At 35.5% G+C, this 15003-nt stretch overlaps 1 protein-coding gene across 1 annotated transcript in view; it reads left to right on the top strand.

Annotated features, from left to right (window-relative positions):
• Window positions 1–15003, top strand: part of LRRC7 (leucine rich repeat containing 7) — a 959434-nt gene that overhangs the window by 827348 nt on the left and 117083 nt on the right. Inside the window, exons 11-12 of the mRNA XM_064588988.1 lie at window positions 2300–2444; window positions 6865–6937. Of these exons, the coding sequence (XP_064445058.1) occupies window positions 2300–2444; window positions 6865–6937 (218 nt within the window). The remainder of the gene's footprint in view (window positions 1–2299; window positions 2445–6864; window positions 6938–15003) is intronic.

Genomic DNA, 15003 nt, shown 5'->3' with positions numbered 1-15003 from the left:
AGTGATAAAGGTCTGGCTCCTCACCCTTCCTCAGGACAACTACAGGGCAATCCCAACTTAGTGAGTCCTGAAGGGCCAGCTGCAGACTTCCTCAAGACTTTATCACAGCTCAGCTTCTTCATCTGCCCAGTCGTGCTTCCTTTCTCCCCTCTGTCTTTCACTGGTATTGGTCCTAGAAACACTCTCTCATAAACTTCTCTTTGTCTCTGCTTCCCAGGGAACCCAGTGTGTACCATTACTTAATTACTAAGCTTTAATGTGTGTTAAAGTGCGGATTCTGATTCAGTAGGTCTGGAGTGGGTCTGAGAGTCTACATTCCTGACAGGCTTCTAGGTGGTGCCAATGCTGCTGGTCTGCAAAACACATTTTGAGTAGCAAGGATATGAAATATTAAATCAAATAATATATATAAACTACTTAGCACAGTGCAAAGGGTTTACCTGTGTGTTAATAAGTTTATTTATTTACACTCTGTCAAATAATTAGAGACAATATATTAAAGTGTACACAGATAGATTAGATGAACAAATGACCCAGTGAACACGGATATGTGTGGGGCATTTATTTGCAAAACATGCCCTGAAAGAAAATGAAAATGAGGACTTTCATCTTGTTCTGACTCCTGTGGTCCATGTCCCAGCTAAGCAGCCCCTGTTACTCCTGTTCACGGTATGACTTTGTTCCTCCCTGTCCTCAGTAATTAGTTACTCATCTAATTCTCCCATTTCTAAATTTTTCTTGAGCTCATCCCCTCTTCATCCTCATTTCTGCTGTATTAATTCAGGTCCTTCTCATCTCCTCAGTGTTTCCAGATCCTTGTGATGGGTCTCTGCCACTCGCATCACAAATCTTTCTTCCACAGTCCCCTGAAGTTGATATTTTAAAGCACAAATCTGATCATGTCATTCTCCAACTTAAAAACCTTGAACAGCTTTCCTTGCCCATAGGATAGAATTGACATCTCCTCACATAACACATTAAGGCCTTTTAATACCTGGCTTCTTGTAATCGTACAAATCGAATTTCCCACTCTTCCTCAAACATGCCATGATTTTTCACATTTTGCTGTGAAGGTATGTGTCGTTTTCTCTTCCAGGTGCAGGTTCTGCTTTTCTTGACAATCTGTGTCTTTCAGACATTTTGCAGCCCTGTGCTTCTATGGCATTCTCCACATGCTTTGTTTTCTTGCACATGTTATCGGGTATTAAAACTATTTGTTTATTTGACAGTTTCCTCCACTACTATGAGCTCTGTAAGGATAAAGACTTTGTCTGTATCATGACAAGTCTCTCCTCATACCTAGTTGACTTATTCAGTAAGTCTCCCATGTATAACACAAGCCCTGACACATAGTAGATCATCAAAAAGAACTGTTGAATGAACAAAATAGAGAATCTGTTTAAGGATAAAGTCCAAATCATGATTTAAAACCTTTCTTATGCATTTGAAATGTACGAATCAGCATGTTAACATATGCTGTTTTGGTGGCGATCTTTATTTATTTATTTATTATTTATTTATTCTTCTGCAGCTTTAAGATTCTTGTGTTGAGATGTAATTCACATACCATAAAATTCACTCATTTAAAATATACAATTCAGTTGCTTTTAGAATACTCGCGTGGTTGTATAGCCATCACCACAGTCTAATTTTAGAACATTTCCATTATCTCCAGAAGAAACCCTGAAGCCATTAGCAATCATTCCCATGTCCCCTTCCCCCCAACCTCCAGCAACCCTAACCTACTTTCTGTGTCTATAGATTTGCCTACTCTGGACATTTCATATACATAGAATCACACAACAGATGGGTTTTTGTAACTGGCATCTTTCACTGCATATGTTTTCAAGGCTCATCCATTTTGTAGCATATATTTGCATTCATTGCAAAATAATATTACAACATGTGGATATACCACATTTTGTTTATCCATTCATCAATCGACAGGCATTTCGGTTGTTTCCATTTTTTGGCTGTTGTGAATAATACTGCTTTGAACATTTATGTTTTTGTGTGGACATATATTGCATTCTTGAGTATATGCTGAGAGATTGCTGGGTCATATGGAAACTCTTTGTTTAACCTTTTAAGGTACTAGCAAACTGTTTTTCAAAGTGGCTATACAATTTTAAATTCCTGCTAGCAGTGTATGAGGATTGCAATTTCTCCACATTCTTGCGAATGCTTGTTATTGTTGTAGTTGCTTTTAAAATTAGTTTTACGGTGTTGTGGTTTTTACAACTTTCAATGTCTTGTGAAATTTTCTCAACTAACCCTGAGTTTATGCAATGTTATCAAGTCTATAGGGAAGTTAAAGATGTTGGTATACCTGGATATGTCAAAAAACAGAATAGAAACAGTTGACCTGGACATTTCTGGATGTGAAGCCCTTGAAGACCTCTTACTGTCATCCAATATGTTGCAACAGTTGCCTGAGTCTATAGGTGAGAATATTCTATTATGTCATGAATGTTTACATGAAATATATCATTTTCTTTTTTGGCATAGTCCTAGTTTATCATTAGATACAGGGAATATACTGTTAGCCTTACTGATATTAATAAATTACCAAGTTCATTATTGGTAAAATACTGTTTTTACATCTTGAATATCTTAAAATGAAATGGTAATACTAGTTACCAAATTCAAGAAGCCTCTCCTATTAAAATCTTACCAAATTGATATATTTTTTTTAAATGAAGATCTTTTAAGTTGTAAAATGTTATTGTAAAAATTATATTTATTAGATTTAGAGTAATTGATAACCATGTGTGTCTCCTTTTATCACCATAGAATTAGCTTCTATCCACAGTGTTGCCATATCCTATTTTCAATACTATTATAACACTACTATAATCTAGAAATAACATAAAGATGTATAATAATATAAAATCTCTTTGTGGTTCTATTATTAAAAACAGATACATTGTCTTTTATATGCTGTTAAGATTCATGACAGCAGAGAATTTGTCTTTTAGTATATGTCAAGCACCCAATTCATTTTTGTTATAAATTTTTATATGAGTAAATTAACTAAAGACTCCTAATTTAATAATGAGCAAAACTTTTTGTATAGATATCTTACTATTATTTATGAGAGGACTCAGGAGGGTAATCAGCCAATTATTTAACTTTGGAGATTAGTTTTTAACCTGCTTTGAATTCGATGTGTCATATATTCTGTAACTTATTAAAACCTCTGAAAATTAAGTTATAACCTAGGTACACTAATTGAAAGGAAGCTAGAAGATAAGGCAGTATTTCAAATCTTTCTTCAATATTTTATTGCTTCCATTTTCACCATTCTTTCAGGCTAATAGACTAGGTTTTCTTTCTTTCTAGATTGATAATTTTTTTTATGTAGCCACATACTTTATAACAGTATTTTTCCAGCTCATTCCATTGTAAGACTTATCTAAGAGCTTTATTGAACACTTATACATTTCCAGACGCTTTCTCTGAAAATTCTGATTCGGTATGCTTGTACTGAATCAGTACATTTGTTCCTTACTGCCTCCTCAGGCCCTCTGATTTGTTTTATTAAACATAAACATATATGTTATATGAAACATATAATCAGATAAGTCTAGAAAATACTGTTTTATGTTGTAGAAGGTGAGGAAGTATAATGGTTAAAAAGAGCATCCTTGGATTAAGATGACAGAGATGATCATCTGGTCAAGATAACCCTCAAGATACATGCCTTAAACTCCCACTCAATCACCACTCCATATCTCTTCAAAGACATAATGAAAATAGAAAAATGACTTATATTTGAAAAATATATTTTTGTTCCTTACTGCCTCCTCAGTACCAAGAACTATGCCTAGTTTATACTAAGGGCTCCTTAAATATTTAGCAAATAAAATAATTTAGCCATGCTTAAAAAGGCTGAACATCTACCTGAACCTGAGCTAGAATGGAAATATTGCAAGACCCCACGCCTGATGGGCTCCAGACCACAAACAGCAGCGGTAGCTGTAAGTTCCATTTCTGCAGTGGAAAAAAGAAAAAAAAAAGTACCTTAAACATAACAGGAGAATCCACAGATTGAGGCAGCAACTCCTTTTCTGCAAAGAGAGCCTGAATCAATCTACAACTAGTATGTGGAGCTAGCATTGGAGAGAACAGATAGAGATTCACTGCTGAAAACTGTGCAAGTCACAGCTAGTTTGGACTGGATCTGCAGTATCCACATGGGATGAGAGCGCCATGTTGCTAATAGGAGATCTGGTTCTGAACTCCAGAAACCTGGGGTCAGGGGTAGGTAACCATAAAACTGCCAGATAGGGACAGGTGAGCATAGATAAGGAGAAAATATTCACCCTCACAAATGAGCATGCAAACAGAAATCTTAAAGGAAAACTAATGTTGTAACAACAACAAAAAACTCGAATAGGAAAATTTACCCAGGAAAAACCAAAGTCATCAAGCAATGTAAAAAATGATTTTTAAGTATGTGTAGATCCTCAATTAGACAAAACTTACAATAACACTCATAAAAATAATAACTTGTAAAACAAAAACAAGAACTATGACTAAGAATAGGTGGTTATAAAAAAAAGAAACAATTAGAAATCCTGGAAATGAAAATGGCACATAGTGACATAAAAGACAGTATAATTATTTGTTTAAAATATCTTCCTTTAAGAAAGCAGATGGGGAAATTAGCCTTCTGGTCTGGGGAAGACAACATGGATGGGTGATAGAAAACATCAGATTATGTACTTGGCTGGCATAAAGCAGACTAGGATAGATAGGAGGGTACTATGTATTTAACATCTTCATTAAGAATCTGAATGGCTCTCAAATTAGGAAAGTAAACTTTGTTATACTCAGACTATATCTTTGGACCCTGTTGACCTTTCAGAGAAAATTACATTTATGTATCTGCAGAGTTGCCAGAGTCCCTGATTATACATGGGGAATGGCTGACTTTGCTCCAAATATTCCCCTCTTGGTCAAGAGAAGGATCTGGGACAGGAGACTGAGAGCTTTGTCCTAAGGCCCTAAAAGAATTCGTTGATTCTGATTGGATGGGAAATTGTATCTTATCTTCTTTATTGGGACATCATTGGACTACCAACATTTAAAAGAACAACCCTTTGGTTTTAGTCCCTAACATGCCTCAAGACTTTTCACCACTACTTTCAGACTTTGGTACTGTGATTCTCTTAAAGGCTACCTTTCAACCTGGCTTCATGGTATTTGCACAGCAATCTGTGACCCAGCGCAAAACTTCTTATGCCCCACTCAAGTGACACTGAGACTGTCAACCCTCCTCTAGCTCCACTGGTAGGCAGGTGCAGTAGTTTGATAAGGGCTACCAAGTCATACAAAGTTTAGCTGTAGTGCATCACGCCCTGTTTCCTTTTCACAATTGATGAACAAGCTCTTTTATATTTCCAAGGTTGATATTTCTTACATACACACCAGAGAAGCTGAAGTGATTCAGTCACCCTTTAACCATAGGTGAATATGGCAGTGGGTGAGCAAACCTCAGAGATAAATGACCCCGGTGAGAACGGTCCTCTTTCCCAGGTGCTACTGTTTTCAGCAGGGTATCCTCAGGGCACAAGCTGATGTATTAAAACTCTGATATTTTGTAGATATTTTCTCACAGCAGTCTGACAGTGAGACCCTTTCTCGCCACTAGAGTAGAGATTCTGAGTGCTTCTCCAGAATATGTAACTGAGCATACTGAAATTTAAAGTGCAATAATCGCTTTTTATTTCAGATCTATTCTGATTTACTCCATGCCTTTAAGGAATCCTCAGAATACTTGAGGTGCGTGGGCATGACCCACAGCAGTGCTTCTCAAAGCATATTCACAAAACACTAGCTGTACAAAGTATGCTGCATACTCACACACATTCTGCAATAACTTTGCAGAGTCACGTTGCTACATTAATATATTACAAGGTCCTAGAAAAACTTCATTAATGAAATATGTTTAATGTTATTTAATTTAGCATTTTACAAACACATTTGACCATGGAACCCACTATATCCCTGAGAACAAGTTTTCTGCAAAAAAAAAAAAAAAGTAGCCTACAGTATATATGCATATTTCCAATGTAAAACCAAAATTAACCACGCTTTGCCCTTGGACTTTGGCTATTTAAGCCATACTGATACTACATTGTGGCTGGGTAAAGGAAGCTGTTCTTCAATTACTCTGTGGTTATTAGTCATTAAAACCCTGGTAATAATGCAGGCAGTAAGGGTATGGAAGGTATAAATCTGACAGGGAAATATAAAAAGTTGAAACTATTCTTGGCCAGTTCTACTCGGTATATTAAAATTGCAAGTTTTTGTGCTTTCTGCTGATCCAAGTCAAGGATTTATGGTAACAAAAAAGAGTATGAGGTCATATGTTATAATTTTCCAAGTCCGTAATTACAACCACTGCATCACAATACCTCAATACCCATTCGTTGATTATTAGGCTTACTTCAGATTTGTTTTTTTTACATTTTTTTATTTTATTATGTTATGTTAATCATGTGATTAGGAGTTAATTAAATATTAAATCATAGCTGGCTTAAAAATTTTCATCTGGTCCATTTGCGGTATACTAGATAAGGGAAACGTGGTAGTATTGCTGTCAACTTAGGTTTCTATGGAGCCCTATGTTTTGTTTATTTGTCTGCACTGATGTACCCAAACTCCCACTGATGCAAGTAAAGTTTTTACAACTGGACAGTCAAGACTAGACTACATACAAACATATTTGTAGGTTTATATAAGCAGAGTGTAGCCAACTGGCATGATAGTCGTCGCAAGTGATTCTTTTTCTTTCATATTGTATTTCCTACCAGAGATCTGTTCTTATGTATTAATAAACCTTCTTCTCTGTTTTAGGACTGTTGAAAAAACTAACTACTCTAAAAGTAGATGACAATCAACTCACAATGCTACCCAACACAATCGGAAAGTAAGTGCCAAAGTTTCATATCAGTCAGCCCCTCTGAGCCAGAAACAAAAGGATATGTTAAATTTTTTTACTTCAAAACATTTTCTATCTTAATTTAGTTTTATATCTGAACACTGCATTGACACACTATATAATATCATGTGAAATAACTATGACTCTTTCATAAGCAAAGGGATTAGCCAGATCATTAATTATGTTATTGCCTATAATTTCCCAGATACTATTAATTGGATGTTTTTGACTGAGTAGCAGCTTGAAATTCACTTGAATGTGTCTTATGAAATCAAACCAATTTGTATAAAGCTCTGTAGTTTGTAAATGTTACCATTACACTATAAGTGATTTAAAATATATTTAGTAATTGTTACTTATATTAGTAGTACTATATAACAGTACTGTAAATGTTATTTATAAAAATAAAATTATTTGCCTTTGAAAGTATGAAAAAGATTCATCAAAGATAAATGGGCCTATTCAGTTCAAGGTTGATTACTGGTTTACAGGGATAAAGGTTAAGAATCTTATCATAAAAGCTCATTTTCTTTTATATATATTTAAGTGCCATTATCTTCCTTTGATTATTGTTTCAGAGAAAATAAAAAGTAAGTGTTAGAGGAATGAACTAAAACAAAACAAAACAAAACAAAAAACAAACAAAAAAACTGGTGAAAAAACAAAGAAACAGAAAGAAGCCAATGGGAAGTGTATGGGAAATCTCTATACCTTCTTCTCAATTTTGCTGTGAACCTAAGACAGCTCTAAAAAAAATAGTCTTTAAGAAAAAGAAGAATGACTGACAAACTGGTTATTTAAACTTGGGTTTTGGGCATATATTTTGTCGAAAATGAACAAAGTGAGCTTGTCACTTCAAGGAAAACAACTAACAGTATTTGTCGCTGACAGTAAAATTTGAGCTCTCAAGCAAAAATTGGAATTTTGGAAAATTCCTATCTGCCACTGTGAGCTTGACAACTTCCCAATCCTTACAGGCTTTTCTGATAAGACTAGTGTGATATAAATTAATATAATTTGTTGATATTATGTTATGAAATGTGTCAACATCTGGAAAATCTGTATAACTCAGTGAAGCAGTATTTCCAAATGACCAATGCATGAATTACAAAATCAGACATGGGTAAAAGACCCATTCAGAATGCAAAATAGACCAGTTGATTTTAATGTATTGGTATGAAGAATAAGAAAAGTTCATTGATATAATTTCAGATTCTACATTGCAGTTATCCCCTAAAAAAATGCCACTTGTTGAGTTTTGGTGTAGTATCAAAGAAAAAATCACAATGATCCAAAAGGACTATTGAAATATTCCTCTTTTCCAACATCATACCTATGTGAGGCTGGATTTTGTTATATATAATTCAGTCAAAACAATACATCACAACAGATTGAATACACGAGCAGATATGAGATCTAGTACCATCTATTAAGCCAAATATTGAAGAGATTTACAAAAATAAAAACAATATCACTTTTTTCACTAAATGTTTTTGTTTAGAAAAATATAGTTACTTTGAATAAAAATGTTATTTAACATGTTATAAGTTTAAGTTTATAGTTATAACATGTTATAAGTTTATTATTATTTAACAGGTAGTAATTATTTTTAAAACCCCTATTTTAATCTATAATATAAAAGATACCAATAGATACATAAACACATGTTATAACATATATACACAATATAAACACATGTTCTTTAGAGTTACCGATGATTTTTAAGAGTGTAAAGGGTCCTAAGACCAACAAATTTGAAGATATCTGTTCTATATCACATCATGTTTTATACAATAAAATTACAAGAACCATTGTCTAACTTATGTTCTCATTTCAAGATAGCACCTGCATACAAATGTTTTGAATTTGCATGTATGGCAAAAAATAAACTAAATATCTAAAATTTTATAATATACCATAATAAGCAACCTATATGAGGTAAAAAATAACAATAACAATAACAATGATAGCTTTGTTTTTCTTAGGGAATTCAGAATTGATAGATCAGAGGTTTAGTGCAAGGCCTAGAGGTGAAATTTGATTATGATCTTATTTAATGGCACCCCAGGGCACATGCAAAAAGTGTTTTGTAAACAGTAGAATAGTCTGCATTTATTATGAAACATGCTACCTAGAACTCTGGACCCCAAAATCCTAGAAATATTAAGACCAGCTATAGTGATATTCTCCTTCTGCACTTAGAATATTTCAATATGTTAGAATTATCTTAGATCATTTTTAGTAATCCAACTATAAAGAATTATTTTTTGAACATTTTTCACAGTTGAAATGGATTCCATTACTTTTGTGCAAATTGACTTATAAAATTGATTATTTTTGTTCTCAAACCTTAATTTGTACCTAGAAGTTCTAGCCACTCTACAAATTGAATGTACAGTGAAAAATAATAATAAATAACTTTTTTCCCCCACATTCTGCCAAATATCATGTTTGGTGCTTTACACACATTCCTATTGAGTTAAAGCCCCAATAAACAGTTCCTATGTGTATTATTATCTCCCTCTCCCCATCAACAGTTACAGAGACTGAGGCTGAGAGAAGTCAACAGATTTCAAAGCTAAGCTGTTAATTGACCTATGATGCCTCTTAATATATATGATAGTTGAGTCACACATTTTGTAATATTTGGTAATTTAATGGGTCCCACTGCTCTAGAGGCAAAGGATCTTCCACAGGAAGAGAAACTGCATACTAAACCTTCTCTTTCTTAGCTTCATATCCTTGGTCAAAAGCAATAAAAACTCAAAAATCTGAATGGAAATTTTTAAAAGTCATTCCTTCATATAGTATGGACAAACAAAAAGACTGTTGGACTGGGAGTCAGAAAATTTAAGTAACTAAGCAAAGCTGGGTAAGCCCCTTCTTCTCACTGGGCCTCAAATTCCTGAGGGATAGTGCAAGGAGCACTGGATTTGGAGTCAAACAACATGGGTGTGAACCATGGCCATGCCACTCACTATGTGTAATCAAACCTCTCTGTTGGCTTAGTTTCCTCATTTATAATGTCTACCTACATTTAAAATTTTCTAGTTCTTTGATCCAGATGTTTAGCCTATATGATGTCAATATCCTAGGATGTGAGGGCGATCTGGCTGCGACATCTGTCACCCCATTGATCGCCAGGGTTGATTCGGCTGATCTGGCTGGCCAGGCGGGTGTCCCCTTCCTCCCTCACCGCTCCATGTGCGTCCCTCCCGAAGCTGCGCGCTCGGTCGAAGAGGACGACCTTCCCCGATAGCGGAGGACCGTTCTTGGGTCAAGGGTACACGAGTAGCTGCGCTCCCCTGCTGGAACCTCCAAACAAGCTCTCTCAAGGTCCATTTGTAGGAGAACAACTATCTAGATTCAGCTTTCAGCTATCAGCTACCGTCTCAAACCCTAATCTATTGTGCCTGTATCAGAATTACCTGAAATGCTGCTTTAGAGAGGAAGTTTAAAATGAAGCTGCTTTAGAGAGGAAGTTTACCATAGTGGTTGGTTGCTTTGGCTCTGGAGCCAGACCTTCTAGGTTCAAAGTCTGGCTCTTTGATTTGCTATTGGGTCACAGAGCCTTAGATCCCTCCTCATAAAATGGAAATCATAATAATAATGCCTACCTCATAAGAATGTTGAGAGGATTAAATGTATTAATAAATAGAAAGTGCTACATATTCAACAAATGTTTTCAAAAAATAGTTTGATAAAATAAAAAAAATTATTGACTTAGTTAATTTGCATTTCTGGGATTTGGATTCAAGAAATATGTTTACTGTTTTTACAACTTAATTCTCTCTTCTCTCTTCTACCACCCAGACCACTGCAGCTTCCTCCTCTAAATTAAGAGTCATAGTACACCTACAAAGTAGACGAGCATTTTCTGAATTATATTTCTCAAAACAATTATTACTTGGGATTTTTTTTTTAAGATTTTATTTATTTATTTGACAGAGAGAGAGATAGCAAGAGCAGGAACACAAGCAGGGCGAGTGGGAGAGAGAGAAGAGCAGAGCAGGGAGCCCAATGTGGGACTCGATCCCAGGACCCTGGGATCATGACCTGAGCCGAAGGCAGACGCTTAACGACTGAGCCACCCAGGTGCCCATTACTTGGGATTTTAATAAGTATGACACAAAGATAAGTTTCATGGACAAATAAGTTTTGGGAACTTTGTATACAAGTTAGAGAACATTCTAACTTGTGATATTTTTCCATTTCTTACATCAGTTTCTTATTTATCTTTTGTATCATCATTTAACTTGTCCATTATTTTGCCTTGTCTTACCAACTAGGATATAGGCTCCTTAAGTCTGGGATCATGTCTTGAGTATGTTTAATCTCCTTCATTGTGTGTACCTGAGCAGTATGGCAGAGGGGAATGTTTGCAAGCTTGGAACTAGACAGATTTCAATCCTGGGTTCTCCACTCCTTAACTAATGAACCATGAACATGTCACTTCACATCTCAGAATTGCAGTTTTCTCATCTGAAAAATGGAAAAAGTAATTCACCTCAGAGGTTGCTGTGAGACTTAGTGGTGGATAGCTTTCAATAAATTATAATAGTCATGAATAGCAATAATTAAAAAGACATTTATTTATTTATTGTTGTTTATGTTCATTTGTGTGAGGATTAGTAATATAACATGAATAAACATCCAGTGTTTAAAAAGAAAAATGTTTTATATTGATTTTCAAATATAATAATATACTGTCTTAGTCTGCTCATAATTAAATATCACAGACTAGGCAGCTTAAAAAACACAAATTTGTGTATCACATTTCTGGGGGCTGGGAAGTCCAAGATCAAGGTGGTGGCAAGTAGATTTCATTCTGAGGACTCCTCTTTCGGCTTACAAGCAGCTACCATCTTTCAATGTGCTCACATAATCTTTTCTTTGTGTATACAGAGAGAGAGAGAGACAGACTAGTTCTCTAGTGTCTCTTCTTATAAGGGCACTGATCCCATTATAAAGGCCCCATCCTCAATGACTTCATCTAACCCTAATTACCTCCCAAAGGCCCATATCCAAATACTATCACACTGGAGGTTAAGGCTTTAACATATGAATTGGGAGAGGGGACACAAACATTTAGTCCGTGACATACATATTTTAAACTTACAAAATATACTCTCAAGAAAAGCACTGTTTGAAATTGTTTCTGAGCTTTTTGGTAGAGTCCTCAAGAATAAGCCTTTAGAATCATAATATTTTGTTGTAATGTCTAAGGACCTAGAGAGAGAAATTTAAAACACAAAAGAAAAAGATTGTAATGTATTTCCCAAAGTGATAGAGTGATCCTTATAGAAAAAGTAAAGTTATTGAGAAAGGTACAGAGAAATGATCAAATGAAACTTCACTGATTGTATAAGATTTCAGTTAAGGTACAAAACCAGCAATGATTTCCATTTAAAAGCCATTGTCTTCTACTGCCTATTTTCTCCTTCACTCCCTGCCTTGATAATTTAGGACTGTGACCATTTATGAGTCGTGGCCAAATTATAAATGCAGCATAAATTAAATGTTTCTATATTTTGGTTGGTTAAAAAATCTTTCAGTACCCTATCTTGAAGCATTTAGAATCTTTTTTCAGTGTTCTTTTGCAATGAGCAAAGCTTTTTTCTACTCATAGGTTGTAGAAATGTTCACTTAAAAAAAATACTTCTGAATAGAATTTTACATTTGGGTGGTGCTTTTCTTCTATAATAAAAAAAAATTACAGATATTCTTTTCAATCAACCTAATTAACTTCCTAAAGAATCCAAAGGAAGGGAAAGATCAGTGATTACTTTGGAAGAATGGGAAAATTGGGTCAAATGAAAAGTATATTGTCTTTACAATGATGGTAACTCTGTTCAAAATCAGTCAACATAGATGTTTCATGGGTAAAAGCTCTAAATGATTGACTATTCCCAACAAATGCTGTTTCCACCATGATTTGACTGAATTCACCTTAGACTATAGGATTTAGTACAAAAACTGGGTGAGTTTCATTGAGTAAACATTACAGAAAAGAATTAGTTTCAATTTTGTTAATTCCTTGCATTGTTTAGAAGCAGCACAAGTGACTTACCTAATATTAATGACAAAATTAAGGATAGAGTCTAAAACTTGATTCTTTGCCTACATTAAATGAAATTGATTTTACAATCTGAAAATAAGGATAATAGCAAAAGTTGCTTAGCATTCATTATGGGCCCATTCTAAGTGTTTTATCTGTATTTAGTCCTTGTAACACATGGTTAACTACTGTTATAACCCTCTTGTGCCCAGTGATGAAACTAAGGTACAGAGTAATTAAGTAACTTGACAAGGATATTGCTGCTAGTAATTGTTCCAGTCCAGACTCCAACCCTAGCTGGCTGGCTGCAGTTTGGTCTCTTAACTCCGGGGATATCCTGATGCTTTCAGGCAGTAGCTATTTAAGCAACTTGCCTTCTCCAAACAAGTTTTATATATCTCTCTTTAGTTATTACAGACATACCTCATTTTATTGTATTTCACAGATACTGAGTTCTTTTTACAAATTGAAGGTTTGTGGTAACCTTGCATTGAGCAACATTATCAGTGCCATTTTTCCAACAGCATTTGCTCACTTCATGTCTCTATGTCTCATTTTGGTAATTCTCACAATAATTCAAACTTTTTCATCATTATTATATTTGTTATGGTGATCTGTGATCAGCGATCTTTGACGTTACTACTGTAATTGTTTAGGGGCACCATGAGCTGCACTTATGCAAGACAGCAAATTTATCTGTAAATGTCATTTTTGTTCAAACTGGTCTAGCAACCAGCTGTTCCCCCATTTTCCTCCCTCTCCTCGGCCTTCCTTATTTGCCAAGACACAACAATATTGAAATTAGGCCAAATATTAACCCTACAGCAGTCTCTAAGTGTTCAAGTGAAAGAAAGAATTACACATGTCACACTTTATTTTTTTTTAAGATTTTATTTATTTATTTGAGAGAGAGAGTGAGAGAGAGAAAGAGCACAAGAGGGGAGCGGGAGAGGGAGAAGCAGACTCCCCGCCGAGCAGGGAGCCCGATGCGGGACTCGATCCCAGGACTCCAGGATCATGACCTGAGCCGAAGGCAGTCGCTTAACCAACTGAGCCACCCAGGCGCCCACATGTCACACTTTAAATCAAAAACTAGAAATGATTTAGTTTAGTGAGGAAGACAAGTCAAAATCCAAGATAGGCCAAAAGCAAGGCCTCTTGTGCTGAACAGCCAAGTTGTGAATGCCAATGAAAAGTTCTTTGAGGAAATTACAGCTGCTACTCCAGTGAACACATGAATGATAGGAACACAAAACGGTCTTATAGCTGATATGGAAAAAGTTTTCATGGTCTGGTTAGATCAAACCAGCCCCAATATTCCCTTCCCCAACAATGCCTAATCCGGAGCAAAAATCTCTTCAATTCTTTGTAGGTTGAGAGAGATGAGGAAGGTACAGAAGAAAAGTCGGAAGCTAGCAGAGTTGGTACATGAGGTTTAAGGAAAGAAGCTGTTTCCATAACATAAAAGTGCAAGGTAAAGCAGCAAGTGCTGGTTTAGAAGCTACAGTAAGTTATCCAGAAAATCTAGCTATAAAAATGAAGGCAGCTACACTAAACAATAGATTTTCAATATAGATGAAACAGCCTTCTACTGGATGAAGATGCCACCTAGGACTCTCACAGCTAGAGAAGAGGAGTTAATGTGTGACTTCAAAGTTTCAAAGGACAGGCTGACTTTCTTGTTAGGAGCTAATGCAGCTGGTGATCTATTTATTTATTTTTTAAAGATTTATCTATTTATTTGAGAGAGAGAGCACAAGTGTGCATGCACAGGCACACACATACACGGGGTAAGGGGAGGAGCAGAGGGAGAGGGAGAGAAGCAGACGCCCTGCTGAGTGTGGAGCCCAAGGCAGAGCTCAATCCCACAATCCCGAGATCATGACCTGCGCTGAAATCAAGAGTTGGATGCTTACTGACTGAGCCACCCAGGCACCCCTAGCTGGTGATTTTAAGTTGAAGCCAGTGCTCATTTACCATTCCAAAAATCTTAGGA

This window comes from Mirounga angustirostris, unplaced genomic scaffold (genome assembly GCF_029215605.1).
Source record: "Mirounga angustirostris isolate CCGP_5_RB_7025 unplaced genomic scaffold, mMirAng1.0.hap1 SCAF_4, whole genome shotgun sequence".
NCBI lineage: Eukaryota > Metazoa > Chordata > Mammalia > Carnivora > Phocidae > Mirounga > Mirounga angustirostris.
The sequence above is the reverse complement of the archived record's forward strand: the minus strand, read 5'-3'. Positions and strand labels throughout refer to the sequence as shown.